Source organism: Sylvia atricapilla, chromosome 3 (genome assembly GCF_009819655.1).
Source record: "Sylvia atricapilla isolate bSylAtr1 chromosome 3, bSylAtr1.pri, whole genome shotgun sequence".
NCBI classification, from domain to species: domain Eukaryota; kingdom Metazoa; phylum Chordata; class Aves; order Passeriformes; family Sylviidae; genus Sylvia; species Sylvia atricapilla.
In genome coordinates, this window is record NC_089142.1 from 55,294,087 (window position 1) to 55,312,559 (window position 18,473).

General features: G+C 37.7%; 1 protein-coding gene across 1 annotated transcript in view; it reads right to left on the reverse strand.

The window, feature by feature from the left end:
- Nucleotides 1-2,132: 2,132 nt before the first annotated feature.
- Nucleotides 2,133-18,473, reverse strand: part of MOXD1 (monooxygenase DBH like 1) — a 49,000-nt gene continuing 32,659 nt past the window's right edge. Inside the window, exons 6-12 of the mRNA XM_066314341.1 lie at nucleotides 16,288-16,390; nucleotides 13,495-13,661; nucleotides 11,942-12,133; nucleotides 9,214-9,273; nucleotides 7,347-7,489; nucleotides 4,731-4,899; nucleotides 2,133-2,617 (exon numbers count right to left, since the gene is read on the reverse strand). Coding sequence (XP_066170438.1) covers nucleotides 2,453-2,617; nucleotides 4,731-4,899; nucleotides 7,347-7,489; nucleotides 9,214-9,273; nucleotides 11,942-12,133; nucleotides 13,495-13,661; nucleotides 16,288-16,390 — 999 coding nt within the window. The 3' untranslated portion in view covers nucleotides 2,133-2,452. The remainder of the gene's footprint in view (nucleotides 2,618-4,730; nucleotides 4,900-7,346; nucleotides 7,490-9,213; nucleotides 9,274-11,941; nucleotides 12,134-13,494; nucleotides 13,662-16,287; nucleotides 16,391-18,473) is intronic.

Below are 18,473 nucleotides of genomic sequence, written 5' to 3' on the forward strand. Positions count from 1 at the left end.
AACAAACACCCATCTGTTCACGTGTTCTTAGGATGGGTGCCCATGGAAAGGAAATCCCTGCAGATAAGAAACTGCATCAAATCAGAGAACAGACAAAATGGAAAATATTCCTAGGTCTGCTTAATGTTTGTTGCAAATCAAATCAACCTAGGATGGATGCCAGTAATGGCAAATGAGACACAACACTGCATGTGAAAGGGCTCCCCTGTCCAACACAAAAGCTCTTTTCTCATTTCATTCCCTGTTTTTTTCCCTTTGATCCCTGAGGAAAAGCTGTTAAAACATGCCCATCCTAGGGATGGGTTTGAGCATAAGAAAGGCCAAAGACCCTGCCAATTGCGTCCTAGACTCCATGTTATCTTAAATGGAGGATGCCCCTCACTTTTCACATTCAGAACAGATCTGTACAAATAATCACTCAGAAGATTTTTCTGCCTGTAGTTTACCATGATTACTCTTTGTTTTTCAACCAATTCTATTTGGGAGCACAAAACAGAAGAACATACTTCTGCTGGCAGGAAGAAGACACCTACATAGTTACGTTTCTTTATTGAAACTTCAGGAGTTTTATCCCAAAAAACCCATATGCTATTTGGAATACAGTATTTCCTTACCTTATGCAGGACCAAAGGGAAGAATGACAGAATATATCACTGTCCAGGTATATTTAGAACAAATAGCTGCCCAAGAGTGGTAAAGAATTTTCCTACATAGGAGTTTTTCCTAGCCAAGTATAGATACAGCACCAAGAGGATAAAACAGACCCTGTGAACGTTTACCTTCATGGCTCATTTTGAACTCCCTTTATGCATAAGTTCTCTAATGAGGTTTTTATACGTCCTAGAAAATTAATCTATCCTTGATTAAATCTTTCATTTCTACTTGAGACAGTAGCTGCTTCAGTGCCTCTCTCATGTCAGCTATCACATGCATTGTAATGTTGGCTACATGCAGAGGAGCCCTACCAGCTCTGTGATGCTTTCCTTTTCAATTCTCAAATTCAGAGAAGACAACTCCCAAATCCTCTCCTAATCATCCTTCATATGTGCTATTTCTTTGAGTAAAAGCCTGCTCTCCTTAAGAGGAGGAACTGCACAAAGAGCTGGTATCAGTCGCTAACAGTCAATGAACAAAAATGGACACAAAATCATTTTGTCACAGCTCAGGTTCTCAATATGCTCTGGACTCACCACACTGCACAGAAGTGCTCAGTGATATAAAATGTACATAACAAAGGCTGCATGTAACTAAGTCTGCAGAGGTGAGTTGTAGAGCAGGTGTTGCAGCGATCAGGGGAGCACTCTCGGCATCCAGACTAGCTTATTTTTACAGCTATACTCCATTATGCAATACTGAAAAAATTATAGCTTACTGTAACTGCAGTGTGGCAACAAAAACGAACATTTTTTTTTTAAATGTTCAAAGTCCTTTTCTACTGTGTGGCATAATTTCACTGGGGAGCAATAAATTGTGTCTCTTTCAGGAATCTTTCCTACCCAACACCATCTGAGTTGAAAAGTCACCAATTCCCGAATATAAATAAAACAGTTTACATATGAGACAGAAAGGCAACCTCTTCATCAGCAGTTTGGCCTATTGCAATGTTTAGCATGTGCTAACAATAGCTCCTGGCAGGCTCAGATCCCTGTGCATGCTAGAGCCTAAATGTGAGATAAATCTTTATTGCTCCTGCTGTCCAGATCAAACTTTACAAACTGTCCAAATCTAGAAAAGGAGTGCCTACTTCTCACCCAAGCTTTATTCACTGTGCAAATATCTTAAGACAGAAGGAATGCCCTAAGTACGTGGGATTGGGAAAAAGAAATTCCAACCAAGCCAAAGGACTTGTATAGGATTCACTATGGGGAGATTTGGGGTTCTGCCTGTGTTTTCATCCTTTTAACACCCATAGCTCCCATGTCTCTCATGATTTTGCAGTGTGTTGCTCCCAGAAATGTCCCCACTCAGTGAGTCCTTCCGGTAGCTTTATGGCACATGTCAGCCAGACATGCCCAAATAAAAGTTTGCAAGGCCTGTCCATACAGCAGTAATTTCGTTACCTGCAGATATCAAGAACCAAGGCAAAATAATACAACACAGACCAGGCTGAATGTGGTTAACTAAGCTGCTTAGTTAACAAGCTGCTTTTAGTTTATTAATTTTACCCATATATATAAATGACTTCGAAAGCACCATGTGAAAGAGGCGGGACAAAGTATAAGAAAATGGTACAGGAAAATATTTCAATATGCAATGTGTCAGTGTACCTACTGCATTTCATACATATTTTACATTGATAACAAAAAACTCCACAGTTTCCAGAGGATGTACACATTTTGTTTTGATCTGGCAGATTTAGTTCATTAATAAGTAAAAAAATAAATCTACAATAGCAACAGTGCAAACACATCAGAACTTGCATGGCATACAGAACACAGATGAATAAAAATTATTATACAAAGGGCCCAGTGTTTCCTATGGTACTGGCTGTGATGCATACAATACACAACAGGGTAAGGAATAAACCGCAACTTAAACACGAAGATGAACTGCATATTACTGGCTCTGTCTTGTATGGTCGCTCTATTTCAGGAGGTAAAGCTGTCATGCCTTGGATCTGAAATTAAAATAACAAAAAATTATCAGAGCTTTGTCACATAAGATTTTTGCTCTCAAGATAATTGGCAGCTTGCCTGATAGTCTATTGATAGTTTTGTACTTGGGTTGTGACTCTCACTGTGGAACATCAAGCTCAGTAAAAACATGAATATACTGTGTGCCAAATGATCAGTCTGTGTGCATGTCCAACGTTCTCAGCTCAAGAGCAGCAGTACACACTGGCATCCTCTCCAGTAAAGCAAGGTTAGACTTTGGTTGGTTGATTTGAATAAACTTATTTTGCTTTGTGGGGTTGTTTGGCAAGTTTGGTTCTTGTTTTCATCCTTCTGTCAAATAAAAATGGAAATTGGCAGTCTCACTCTGCCATGGGGATATAGGATAATATTTGAATGCATTCATTTCTGTGTGCAAGGCTCACATTTGCACATACAAACCAGCTAAAACTGTGTACATGTTGTTCCACGGAATCACAGAATGGTTGTGGTTGGAAGGGATCTCTGGAGGTCATTTGGTCCCATGTCCCTGCTCAAGCAGTGTCACATACAGCAGTGTCATATTGCTATATACTGAGAATTTTTCACTCTTCCCATAAAACTCAGTGCAATTTCATGGGATTTGATGCAACTACATGTTTGCTGTGGTTTTGACATGAAATTAGAGACATTTGTGTACACTGCTCAGATTGCTTTTCCTAAATTTTCTCCTTACATGTTAAAGAAAAGAAGCTCTGCAGAAAGTAAGCTCCTGGGCACATTTTGTAAAGTTTGAATGCCCACCTGTACAGCATATGCTTGCTTTGGGGACTTCATCAGTGTTGTCATTATTCTGCACTGTAGAAAGAAACCCCAGCTGAATATTGGCTTAATCTTAGCAAACACAACACAAAACTAAAACTGAAATAGAGACCAACTGTATAGAGGGATGAAGGTATTTTCAACTCAGTTCTTCTGCTAAAATTTTTTTCAGCCTTGTAACAACTCAGGAATTGTTTGGCCATTCAATTAAATCTGTTCCCGATTTTGATGAGGATGGTCATTTAAGTGTAATATCACTAACAAGGGAAGGGAAAGGAAAGGGTCCTAATCTTAGCTTTGAAGAGTATGCCCATGTCCTTTGCAAAAGGAAACTATGATTAAGGAAGAACTAAGAACTCCCAGCTCCAGTGAGGTCATTCTTTGACTACATTCTTTAAGTTGTAAGTATTGTTCCTTCATCCTGTAAGATAAAGGGGAACAGCATTTTCCAGAAAGTGTACCATTTAAAAAACCTCAGTCTATCCCCTCTTGATAAAATTTCTGTACTTTTCATCATCTTGTCCTCTGACAAATAATCAGTGAAAGGGTGGTTATGCAACTGCTACTAGCCAGCAGCTGTAAAGGTAAAGAAGTTTAACCAAAACTGGTGAATAGTCACATGTACTGTCTGTCTACAACTATTTTTCACAGGAGGCCTACAATGGGAAAAATAACTCTAGAAAAAACCAGAACCTCTTCGATTACTTATAGCATACAATATTCCTTTGACATCCAATGGGCAGAACAGGCTGACCTATGTAGGAAAAACCCAAGAAAGAACACTGCTGCAGGAGGAGCAATTTCTTCACCACCTGAAAGGACTGTGTGATACACTCTGAGGAAGCATGGGCTATCTTCTAAGATGAGGAGAACAGGGCAGAAGTCCCCTAGAAGGTGTCTCAGAGAGGAAGCCTGATTTAGGGATTTTGAATCATCTATTGCAAGACCCTAATGTAAGTCCCTGACCATGGAGGTAGCCAAGGTAGAACAGATTCCTGGCGTGGTCACTTAACCTGGACACAAATGGCTGCTCTCTGATCAGTCCCAGACCCGCCAAAAGACTCCATCCTCCTATTACTGATGCCAAGTGCTGATTAAAGCTCCAACTTTTCTATTCCTTTTTAAATGCTTCTAGAACTCATGTTATGTGAAAGCACTGGTAAAACATTCTTAGCTTTTGTTATTGTATGTAAATGAAATATAACTGTGTAAACATCCTGAACATGTATAATCAGATATTTATTCATATGCATTGAAACACAGTCAATCAAATTAGTTTCATGGCATCATTGCCTCCTTTTCAACACTCAGACTTACCGACCATTCCGCGTTATCTGTTTTTGAACATCTCACATTCACAGGCAGTTTAAGCACAAGTTGATTATAGGAGAGACCCTCTGATCTGGACCATTTGAATTTGTTCATTGCATCCATAAAAGACAGGTTTTTATATTGCTTAGGACTCTTGATAATGAAAGGCCAAGTCCTAAAGAAAAATAAACAATTAGATTTAAAAAAAAATAGATAAAAACTATCAAGTTGAAATGTGTGAGGAAAACTTTTGGAGAAACTAATCAGAAAAATAAATGCACTACCTACTCTGTATATTATGCCTAGCTCACATTCTCAACTAAGTTCTTTTCTACTGAAAATTGACAGTTTCATTGACTTTGACAGACTAATTAAAGGCTGTCAGCAGGTTAGTACTTGCTGCAAGATGCTTTTAGAAATTAAGGACTTCAAGAGTAATGTTCTCTGATCTACAAACTGAATGCACAGGCAATACAAAACAGATCTTCTGCTGTAAATTCTCCAAAAAAAAAAAAACAAAACCAAAACCAAAAGAAAGCCACTCCCTCTCATAGGTTTGGCAGGCCAGGCTGCCAAGAAACTTTTGCCTTTAGAAAGCTGCTTCCAGATGGCTCTGCCAAGCTCAGGTCAAAACTGTGGTTAGCACAGGAGTTGTTCTGTTATGCACTGGCTGGCAGTAGCAGATAATAACTGGTGTTGTGGACATTCCCTTTGGCATATTCCCACAAGCTGGCTGTAAGGGCACTTTTGGCCAGGGGTGGTTTAGAGACCTGCTGTGCTGCTCTGAAAGATTTATCTGCCCAAGTTTGGGAATCCTTCCCATGAACAATTGGGGAATATCTCATTTACCACCAGCTGAAAACGTGGAAAGAGAATGAACGAGATTTCATGTCTTTCATTTAGTAAAGAAAACTAAAAAAAAGGTAACAAAGGAAAATAATAATAAAAAAACCTATTGTTTCTGCTTTCTCCTTGTTTGACTTTACTGCAATGACCGGAAACAACATGGTGGAGAGATCAAACTTTTAGAAACCCAAAGTCAATACAGTTATTGGAAGAACAAAAGTATGTAAAACTTTATCAAGTAACCTAATTAATACTGTGGTGAGCATAAGTTATCTTTTCAGAACCTTTAGACGGATCTGTATTATCTTGCAGTAGGCTGTCTCCCATTTGCTTTGGAGAAGTTGCCTATGCCAGAGTTCTGCTCCACTTAACATCTAGGCATGGAGACTGCAATTTTGACCTAGTATTTTGGTACTTGGGCCACAGTAGTGGTCCAATCACTTTCATCTCTGCTCCTCATGATTTAAAGCATTGTCTGTGCCACCAGACAGAGGAAGAATGTTTTAAAGTGAGCCACAATGCCATGATCCTACTCCCAGTTTGCATTTGTGTGTAAGTCAAGAGAGACTTTGGAAGAGTCAGTGAAGCAATTCTAGTGTTAGACTGACACAAGAGAGATGAGGATCAGGTCACATATCCTTAGGCTGACAGAGTTTAATGAAACAAGAATTGTGGATTAGGTCATAAATACTAGAGGCATTAATAATCTCCTCTTCTAATTACTATTCCATTTGTGGCAGACAGTCTGCATACTTACTCTATTCAGAACATCTTTATTTCCCCAGGCTAAATGTGCATTTTTTTCCTTAAGTACAGTTATCATGAATGAACACTCAAGAGAGCATACATTTGTTAGAATATTTTCTTTCTAAGCTCAGAAAGACTCTTTTAGATAGGACTTATTTAGAAACTCTGTTCTCCCTGTATTAAAAAGAGATTGTAAATGGAAATAGTGTGGAAAATTATGTAGACATTGATTGCACTGTGACTTCTTTCAAACTCTTCTTCCATGAATATAAATTTTAGAACTAAGACCACTAAGCCTGTATGTAAAATTATTTTGCAATTATAGCTTTATATGGTTTGTTAAGATAAACTGTATAAGCAAAGACAACTTTTAAAATTTGTGATAACACGCTATCATTCTAATCATTTGATTTTAAAATCTTACTATTACCTTAGCTTACTGCAACCAACAATACAAATGTAATTCCCCTTTCACCACAAAATGTGCATTCACTTTTTTTAAAAATTATTTTTCTATATTTCATTCATTTGGGAACTTTCCACTTTTGACTGTTCTCGCTGTTTAAAATTTGCCATTAAGATGCTTTAATTTTAAGCACTATAAGGAACACATTTTGTCCCCAGAATTCCTGTTGACAAATCTACGCAGTGAAATTCAATAACCATGCTCACAAAATCCTTTTCAAAATTATTTCTCTATATATGAAACATTGACATATTTTAATAAATTGATAGAATTAAAGTATTGATATATAGCTTTTTACAGATGTATGTGGTGAAAAAAAGCCCAAAACAATGTGAACAGTATTATTTCCTTAAAAGAAGAAACTTCTTTTCTATCAGAAGAAAAAAAGATGCAAAATAATTTGGCAGGAGAAATATCAGCACAGCATATTGACAAAAAAGTGGCATGAGTGAGCTTATTTCTTTCCTTTCTACCAAAAAGAATGAAAAGTTGTATAAAAATGATGCAAGAATCCAACAGACAGAAACAGAGTTGCTGCACAAATTCATAAACATTTTGCATACCTGACTGGTCTATAGATTTCCTTAACGCCAATGAACTGGAGCTGTTCCATTATATCAGGAATACTCGCACACCGGGTGAGGTTGATTCTCGGGTAATAGAGTAGATATGACAGGCACATCTCATTCCTGGTGCTCAGACCACCCTGAAAATGGGATTTTTCTTTAATCAGGGTAGCATTGGAATCCCACAGATTAAATCACTGACTAGCATTTATATGCTAATGAATGGTGTATCAGGAGGCCAAATCTGACAAGTTTATCTCGTACATGAGGTTATCAAGCAGCAAGAGGTTATTTCAAAATTAATCAATAGGTTCTTAAGTTAAGAGACATCAGAAAGAACAACTGAGAATAAAAGAAGACATATATTATATCGAAGTATACCATCTGAGAAGTTCAGGTTGGCTTTCAGTTACCCCTGAGGTAGTTAGATTTACCATGTTTCAGAAAAGTGGAATAGATGAATGAAAAAAACCTTGTAGGATAATTAATCTGTTTAATAAGAAATTAAGTGAGCTTTGCCTAGTGAAATGGAGGCAGGGATGGAATATGAATCTATATGAACTCAGGTTGTGAGTACATATGCCAATAAAGAGGAAGAAGAAAAAGAATTATTTATGTTAACAGATAATGTTGACTTAAAAAAAAATGAGCATGAATTATAAAATCAGTAATTAGAATAAGATTTCTAGCTAACAGAAGAAACAGATTTTCAAACAGTCCTCCATTGAGAATCATGGGGCAAACAACTAACTTAAAATTAATCTTGGTAAACATCAACAAGATTATAAACTGCATGTTCCTAAATCCTGGATTGGAACAGTTCCACAAGTCTCACAGAACCACAGGAACAGGAATAGAGAAAACAAAACATATAAGCAAGAGTTAGTGTGGTCACCACACAGGAAAACAGGACAAAACCTCAAAAGCCTTCATTCTTGCTCTTTTGCTTTTCATTAAGTAAGTACTGCATGTGCCTACATGCAAGCCATGATTCAGGGAGAAGTGCCCCTTTGCACTCTGGATGCCAGGAACAGTTCTTCCCTCCAAAACAGACACTCCTCAGGTCTCACGTCCCAGAGGCCTGGATCCAGCCACTCCCCAGGAGTAGAATCAGACCCTGGCACAGGCAGCTATTTCCCTCCCATAGACATAGTGGGTTTGGCATCACTCTGTGTGTTCCTAGCCAACTGGCACAGTCCAGCTCATGTCCAAGTAACCAAATTTACTTCACCTCCAAACCCCAGTGACTGCATTGCAATGGCCAATGTCTGGCCACTGTTACCCTTTCAAGCTGCTTCTGGGAGACTCTGCACTGCCATGTGCCAAACCAGAGCTAGACACCCTCGGTAGGGAGGGGTGGTTTCTCAGCTCCTCTTCCCAACCCAAAGGACCTTCATTCTGCCTCGATTCTATGTTAGGCACAAAACTAAACAGTTGTAACACATCCTGGTCACAGCTTATCTAAAAATCAATACATAGGAACTGGCAATTACAACTTCAGAGAAAAATGTGTAACAAGTTCATAAAAATAATTCACTAGAGTATGGAGAATTTGCATGTTAATGCATATTGTGAAGAAAGCACTCCTTATACTAGAAAAGTTTGACTTCTAAGGATTTTTTATGAGGTGACCTGCTTATTTTTATAAACTAATCATATGAATGCCTTATGCAAGAGGTCAGACTAAGATCACAATAGTCCAGATGAATTTAAAAGAATCTATGAAAGGAAAGACAGTACATAATTATGTGTACACAGGCATGAACAAGTAAATTCACTTTTTTTAAAATAATGTTCCATGAAAAAGGTTTTAGTCTCTAATATTATCTGTGTACTTATTTTGATCCACCAAAATATTGCTTACCCATGTCATGCGAATTCGGTCCACAGTACTGTAGTGGCATTCTGTGACCAAATTATCCCCCTGAAATATGAAATTTAGGAATTTCACAGCTCTGAAGTTTATCAACCAGCTTCAGGTAACCACAGATGACAGCAAGCACTTATGAAATAAATATCAGAGAAGTGGATATGACTGTTTCAAAGAGTGAAAGATTAAGTAACTGCTGTATGTTAAGGCCTTGGTATTCAGCATTCATATTATCCCAAATCCTCAGGGATCCCCCACAGATCTAAACAGTCTTATTAAGAGTGTTGTCTGGATTCCTTTTAAAATAGCAATGAAGGTATCCAGTTATCATCTAACTCTCTGGAAAATTATATAGAAGATAATGTATACAAATGATCCTTGCTCCAAAACTCATCCAGTGCTGCTTTACCCAGGCTAATTTACACTGCCAACTTCAATAGAAATATTTGGCAAATGAGGAAAAGAAGGCTTTCCACATCACAAAAACAACTATATCTCTGCCAAGCCTGGGAGTAGAGGAGTGGCAGGTAAAGACTTCACTGCATTGACAGATATGTGTGGGAAAGGCTGAATACTTACCTTCTCAAGCACATACAATTGACTTTTTGGTGTCTTGACAAACTGACCTACTATTTGGTAATACTTTCACTCCATGTACCTAGTCAAGTACAAATCTGAAAATCACCATGATAATCAAGTGGACTTTTTTTTTTTTTTTTTTTTTTTTTTTTTTTTGGTATCATCATCTTCCCTTATCAACCTTTATTATTCTCTAAAAAAAAAAAAAAAACAAAAAAAAAACAGATCACCCTTCAAAGGCTGAGAATTTCTCCTTCCCTACAGGCTATTTCTCCAGATCAAGGCTAGCACAATCTGTACTCCAGACTGCTGGAAGGAGGTGCGTCAGCCTCATGTCAGCCAAATGGAGACAGAGGTTTCTGAAGTAGTGTGAACTGGCACAGCATCACTGCTTCCAGTGGGAATATGCTGTTCCCACCCATGAGGTCTCTGGCTCTCGTATCTCATAGACTGGATAACATTCACTAAAATGGTTCCGTCTGTGAGACTAGATCTGCTGCTTCCAAATGGAGAAGAGAGTGCTACTAGGTGAAGAAAACAAATAACCTGGACTCCACAAGCTGAAAGAATGATATTCTCTCTTTCTATAAGCCCTCCCAAGAGTGTAACAAGAACTCACATGAAAAATCATACTATTAGTTAACTGATTAAATGGTTCTCTGAATTACACCAGAAGATGTATGTAAAGCTTCACTGGTAGTTTTGCATAAGATGAAAACAATGGAAGGCATAAAAAAATGATTCTCTTCAGAGAAAGAATTCCATCTTCTACTCAAGCTGGCTTTTTTTGTCAAGTTGCTGTTACTATCAAATACCCTTTATAGTTTTACTGTTGTCCATCCCCTTATGTTCTTGAATTTTAAGAGGCCTTCTGCTGGAATTGCACGGATTTTCCTAAAAATATTACAGGCTTTCTCTGCAAACCTGTCATCTTCTGCTAGCCCTCTTCCTAAAACCTTCAACCTTCTTTCCTGAAGGAGGTAACACCTGTTTGTCTTTGAAGCCCCAAGACTACAAATTGACTGCAAAGAGTAAATGCTGCACTTGAACATCCAGGTTTTACTGTAGAAATTAAATCATAAAGTTAGCATTTTAGCTTCTTGTCTTTTAAGTACAAATATCAAAGTCTCACAGTGTGGAAGAGGGAGAGAGAAGGGGGCTTGAAGAGAAGCCCCTGAAGGGGGCTCCTGACCATACTTGAAGTTCAGTCATTTCAATGGTCTTTTCAGATCTGTCTCCCTTAGTGGTTCCAATTGTAAACAAATTCCATTTTCTGACATTTTGCATCTGGCAATTTAATAACATGCTTTTTCACATGCACCAGCACATGCTGCTTTGCTGGCCAGATCTGGATCACCCAGACTTTCAGCACTACAATTTCTGTCATCATGTCAAAACTTAAAAAAGATACTGGGTGGAACTAAAGAGTGAATAATGTTTAAATGAGAGACACACAAAAAAATACAGATTCTTCTCATGCAATACCTATACATAACTACAGCTTTATAATTGTAGTCGAAATACTTCTACAAGTTATGTTGCATTATTTTCAGGAATACAGTAGATAGAGTTGTATGGTTTCTTCTTTCAAAGGGTTTTGTTTACAAGTGAAACATCAGGTGGAACATGAGCATGGAGTTTTACTCCCAACAGCAAAAACTGTGAAACAAACAGAAGATTTGGCTGATTTTTAAACATGTTTCTAAGGCTGGATACTTGCTGTGTGTTAATACTGAAGATATGCTACTTGGTCCCACAGCTCTGTAAAGCCATGTGGTGGCATTTCCATTACTCATCTTTCTGGATGCATGAAGATGGCACAGCCAGGCACACAAGCGATTTTCTAATCTGCTTTGTTCAAATATTTGCAATAGCAAAGTTCAAATCAAGTTATTATGGATATCAAACACATCCAAAGAATAGTTTGATTTGGTGAACCAAGCCCGTTCTGTGATGACTCATGTGGACACTGAAACTTTAATGCAATAGTGACTATGTGATAAGTGGAAAAACTACCAGAACATCCAAGAATTCTATGATGCTACTCCAAGAAATTCTGTAGCAAATTTAATCATAAAGGTGAGAAAATGTTAGGCACACGATCTCTTAAACATTTTCAGGAAAAGAATTAAGACTGTCTTACTGGCAAGATGGTTCTCTCTTCTTTCAGGTACTGAAACTCCTGGAAGTTGAAGTCAAACTCATCGTCATAAGCAAGTAGCTTCTGCTCCTCGCCGTTGTGGAAGTGGCGCATCCTGATAGCTCTGCCAGCAAGGTGAGCGTGGAGAAGAACTGCAAACACCTGAATCCCAGCAGGTCTCTCAGCACCTAGAGCCTGGCCAAGAGAAACCAACACCATCAGTGCTCCCAAGTAATGTAATGTAATGCCACCTGCAAACAGAATGAAAATACATTCATTAATGCGTTTTGAATTCACTCAGTTTACTGAAAAATGAGGTCTGGAGCAAAACCAAAACTGTAAGTGAAATTCAGGGTTTATGTACAAAAAAGGCTAGAGTTTTTTCTGTGATTATTTACTCCTAACACACACATTTTTTTAAATGAAAATCAACTGGACTGCAAATAATTCTCAATAGTTTTAAGACTTTAAAGGGAATTGTACTTAAACCTGCACATTATTTTGGTGCTAATGGCTGATAGTAATGAAAGTGGATGTTTATCGTGAAAAAGAATTTCTATGCACTTATGAATGATGCCAAGAGGTGCACTTTAAACTGAGAGATCCTCTACTTTCCATCTTTGAGTGAACTGGTAGTGAAATACTGTAAGTTTACATCTATAACTTTTTCCAGGTAGAAAACATTTACAAATTAACTTTTCCAAATTGACAAAAATCTGAATTCACTCCCATTCTAACTGAGATCCACTGATCTAAACTTTGCACTGAGTATGCTCAACTTTAATTCTTGCTCAGAGCTCAAGGTAGAAATAATCTGTTATCACAATACCTTTCAAGAACAGCCCTATGGTCAGAAACCTCATGATAATGGGTTACTCAAGACTTCTAAGGCTGAAAAATGCCAGGACAATACATAACATTTAACACCGCCAAGAACAAATCTGATTTTTTTTATCTAATTTGGCCTTCACTGTAAACCTTGTTATTAATTCCACCTTTCTCTATAAATGACAAAGTATATGAGACTCTCCCATTATAGAGTCACTACAGATCTTAGACTTCTATTACCTGCAGAGATATTTAAGTTATTTTAATGAAACCAAGTACGTGATAAATGTAAAACCTGTTCATGTCTTCAGTTTCTGTCGTTGGTGTAAGAATACCTTTCAGGCTTTCACTTCATCATTAGAAGCCTTTTTCACATACACAGGTCTGAATTAGCCTCAATTTTTTTATTTTTTTTTTTTTCTCATCTAGCTATTCAGAGTTATTAATAGCTTTGCCATGGAAAGCTGCGCATGCTTACATACTGAACTCAAAATTAAAACATTGCAAGCCCTGTGTCATCCATTACTACTGAAATAAGTAACGCAGCCTGAGTAGTGAGCATGCCAAGTACCCAGTTTAAAAAGACAAAATTTTGGAAGATAACATGTACCACCACATGCCTTTGCTCACATCTTTTGACTGTAACTATCAATCCACCCAAGAAGTTCAAGTGACTCTTCCAGTTATGTCCATGAAGGAAAACCAGTGGATTTAGGCAAGAGACATACCTCTTCCAGACATTCCAGTGTGCAATGACCCTCTGACACAAATTCAGGCATGCCTGGTGGGATATTGTGGAAGAGGCTCACCCAAAGACCAGCTTCAATAACCCCAGCATCATATTTCCTTAAAACTGGAGTATAAATTAGCCTCAAACCAGAGTTATCTATCAAGCCTGCAACAAAAGAACACAGTTAGCCATGGCTAAAACCCACTTTTTTAAAAGAGGAAAAAACCCCAAACCAAATTGCTTCCTTTTCTTCATGCTATGTCATAAGTTTTCTACATGAAAATCAAGGAATCAACAGGAATCAACCTCAATAACATGGAAATGAGTGAAACCATAGGCAGGATGTGTTTTTTTCTCCTTAAGATTTTCAAGCCACATGCTGTCTTCTAGTTGAGAATTTTAGCTATTTCTTCATCTGGGGTAATACCATTAATTAAATTTTCCTTTTGCTTTGGATTGCCTGTTACATTATAGCCTACCTGAGATTAAAAATTACATCCCTTTTACAATTTCTCCAATTAAGGGAGCATCAATTAAACATGAAAATTGCCTTACTAAATCTCAGATTGGTAGACAATACACCCACCTTAAGCGAAGCAGACAAGACAATTACAGAGTACTATGTACTCTGACTCAAGGACTTATCTTGATTTCAAAAATTAATTGAAAGAACCAAAGCCCGCTGTTTGGAAGCTGTGTCAAAATAATACAAACCTATTTTGTTCACCCACATATGTTTAGCCATATGTGTTTATTTGTGCATCTATTAATAATTTATGTTGCCTTTATAATCTAAATGCTTTGAATATTTTTATTAGTCAAGATACACACAAAAAAAGGGTTAATTTTTGTTTGCACAGGAACTACATTCTATTAGTTCATCTATTCATTTTTTGTATTTTTGAATAGTAACTGAAATAATTTCAATTTTGAGACTGAAAAATGCAAAAAACATATGAAATATCTCAGAGAAGGTAAGATGCTTCCTAGTGACCTATATTAGTCTTCTGAAAAACAAAACAGACATAGCAGTGCCTGAAGCCAAATTTTACATCAATATGATATCAGCAGTCTATTTTAAGATAAGCAAATGGCAGAGGGACAGAGCAGGGACTGTTACCCAGTCACTAAAACACCTAAGATGGAGTAGTGCATAGAATTATTAAGGAATAAAGAAACTATGCATAGCCAATTAAGAATGGTAATCAGCCATGTTCTGCCGCATAAAAGGCACATTTAAGGTGATACATCATGTCCCACAACATCCCAACTTTAGCATTTGGGAACCCATAATCATGTCCTTCCTGGAAATATTTGTACAACCTCATCAACTTAAATTTTTCCTTTGTGGTATTTCTGCTTCAGAAATTGTTAGACATTGTTAAGGTCTAAATGTCAGACACTCTTATGTATGACATAACTCTGGTATGTCAGAGTTTCTGATAAACAGTCTCAAAAGAGGCCACCTTTCAAATGAGAAGTGAATGTTAATGACTACAAAACCAGAAACAGTGAAACCCATCCATAAAAAATGTTTGAACTCCTCCTGACTGTGAGCCAAGAGTCACTACCAATCTGAGTCACTTAGGAAAACATTACCCCAGGTCACAATGTGAGGCAAACAGTGCAGCCTTTCACCACAAGACCCAAGCTGGGAAAATGCAGGTGCCAAAACACACAAATGAAGGTGACCCAGTGGCAGGTTTGCTGTCGTGTCAGGAGAACTCATTTGTCCCCACCTGAAGCAGATGGAGCACCCAGGTCTACACTCCTGATCTGGCACAATCTTACACTATGTATTTTGCCAGGGAGGAGAAGAAGCATGGCCTGGATTACAAACACCCTGCTCTGCCTACACTATCCGAATTTTCCCAGGTCTTTTGGGACCATCTGAGCAACGTAAAATTGTTCCTATTGCTTAAAAGAAAACAAAACATTATCAATGTCCAGTTTTTTTGTGCTACTTGAGCTAAACCAACACTATCATACAGCACAGTCAATTCAAACAAAATGATGGATTTAGGGACACAATCAAATCTGACACAATTTTTCAGCATGTGACTTCTTAGGCTTTCATGCAACATTTGATGAAAAAGCATACAATACCAATGACACAAATGAAGTTTATTGTATCCCACACATTGAAAGCAGAGAGTCTGTCACTAAATTAAAAAAAAATTAACTTAAAAGATGAAGATGGAAAATGATGGTAAGGCAGAATGCCATAGCCCACATAGCAAATTTTATTTTAATACATGGGGGTGTAAAGAAAGTCAGTATACTATGCTGCATTGGATTTTACTCAGTTCATATGTAGCAACCACCACAATATTCTCAGGTACAGTGGGTTAATAAACTTCTCTTTCAGAACAAAAAAAGTATCTTTCCCAAAGGCATCTTCAAAATTTCCCTGATTTTCCTGGGATCCTTGGTTTCTCCCTTTTACTTCTTCCAAATATAATTAAATTCAGGAAGAACAATTTTAAAACACTATTATAAATTAAAAGCTTACCTTTTAAGATAAACCGACATTACCCTGTCAATGGTCTAAAACCAGAGCATATGCTTTACAAACTGTTCACAGTTCATGTAGATGTCTATCTAAAAAAATACTACAAAAAAAAAAATATTCAAGGGCAGTGGGAAAAACACAGTGAACCAGGAACTATTGATCAGGAAAAAATAACCCTCAGCTTTTATTTGCTCTGTTTGTCATGCAGTGGAGGGATGAGCACTTGTGTGTAGTACATTCTCTAGTCTGGCATGTTTTAAAGAGTGTGAGGCTACCGACCTTCTGTGAATGATGGATTGTCATAATGCACCTCCATAAGGACGAACAGAGGGTCGGCTGCTGTGCCAATGGATAAGCCAACATGAGGAGGGTAGGTGAAGCCCTAGCAATAAATACACACAGAAATCAATGAAGAGTTAAGGTATTTTCTGCCACAGTTAAAGTTAATTTCTCTTTGTTAGTACATTGACTCCTTCTTGCAATGACACGACCACATTAATGATAAAATTTACAAATATAACTTCTTTTACAGCTTTCTGAACATGGCATTGTGATAAAATTTACCTGTTATGTACTCAATAAACTTAATAACTACGTCAATATAAAATAGAAGATTCCCATGATTCCCAGAGGACAAGGCTCTGAGCAAACTAGTCTAATCTCACCTCTGACCCGGCTTTGAGTAGGAGGCTGAATTAGAGACTTCCTGAGGTCCTTTCCAACCTGCATTATCCTGTGATCTTATGATTATTTATTCTGTATTTATTGTTTGAGCAGAAAAGGAAAAATTCCATTTAAAACTTATAAACATTGCATCATCAAGCAATTAGTCTGACAATAAAACCTTTATGAAAAAGTGAATCAACATTTTAAATGTTCCCAGCTTCTAAAAGCAGTAACTTCCAGGGAATATTGAGGTTGCATGCAATTAACTGGCTTTTTGTGCACAAGTAACTGTATTCTAAGTAAAACGATCTGAACAATAAAGGTGATCTTCATGGCTATGCTTCCACTACCAAGCCGACAGTCCAAAAGAAGTAGCTCTGCATGATGCAACATCTTGTGCTGGACCCACTTGCCCCAAATGATGCTCCTCTAGACAAGCTCTGGTCAGGTCTCATGCACTAAACCCCTATTAATGCTAAAGGTCCTGGGTTCACCCCTGCACATTTATTTTAACTTCATCCCAGGGAGGCCTGTGGAAATTCTCAAACCACTCATGATGATAAACAAAGTGCAGATAACTGGGAGACTTGCTTCAAAAGCTCACTACCGATTCAAACCAAAATACCAGTATCTCCTAAGTGAACTCATCTACCAAATTCACTTCAACTGGAATCAATCTGTACCATTTCATTGTATATAGTTAATATTATAATATTCATTTGACATTCTAACTTTCTGAAATGTGCAATTTAAGATTCCAGTTTTCTGATGCTTGATGGACATTAATGAGTTAATTGTAGTATACAGTAAAAATTATTATCACCTTCATTCTACCTAAGGATAAGCTAAAGTTAGTGAAATGGGTACTTAGGCAAACCTGAATGCAACCCAGATCTGTCAGATTCCTCTCTGCAGACCTTTAACAACAGGATCAGCCTTGCAAAAACCTCCATAGGGCTTGTCAAATAATAATTTATTTATATGAATTCTTAATTTCACTTAGATTAAGATAGTTGAAAGTACAAATACTAGGTCAGAACATAGCTGATGGCAAAAATGCACAAAGCATACACCAGGGATAATGCTCGTAGTGGATTAAACTTCTTTCAATGGGTCCAAGTAGCAGCTCCTGCTTCCTCACACAGCAGCATTTGCAGATGGTTTTGGTCTGCAGGCTGGTAAATTAAGGTTCTAGAAAGTAGCATCACCTCAGCCCCTCTCTGTGCCCAAACCATCATTTGGGTGGGCACACAGTGAATCAAGGGCATAAAGAGCTGGGATTCCTTTGGCAGTCATGTTGTGTTATGTCAGCTGAAAGCATTAACTGAAGTCTAAATTAACATGAAATAAGCTGCAAACACAGCCTGGGGTGAGCATGGAATCACAGCCTGTATTTTCTGTAGATATGCCCCACTGCCATAGCAAAGCAGTCCTTATGCTGTCTCTGCACTAACACAGCATCTCTCCTACACTGAAATGATGTTTCTTTGGACAGGTAGAAAACTTCAGAATGATAAGCCTGAACGGGGCAACAATGAAACCAAGTCCTGGTGAGTCACAAAACTAAATAAATTTATGTACAACTTCATTTGGAGGGTTTTGCCTCTGTCTTTTTTGAAGTCATACACAGATACTGCTTTTCTTTCTGTCATTATCCATAGGTAGCACATACTGGTCATTGCTGGAGGCAAAGTATTTCCACATCAGATGGGACAAGCTGATACAGTGACAGATTTCCATTCTCCACAGCTATTTTTCTCCCCTAGGGCATCAACTCCCTTTCTACTATTTTCATTGTT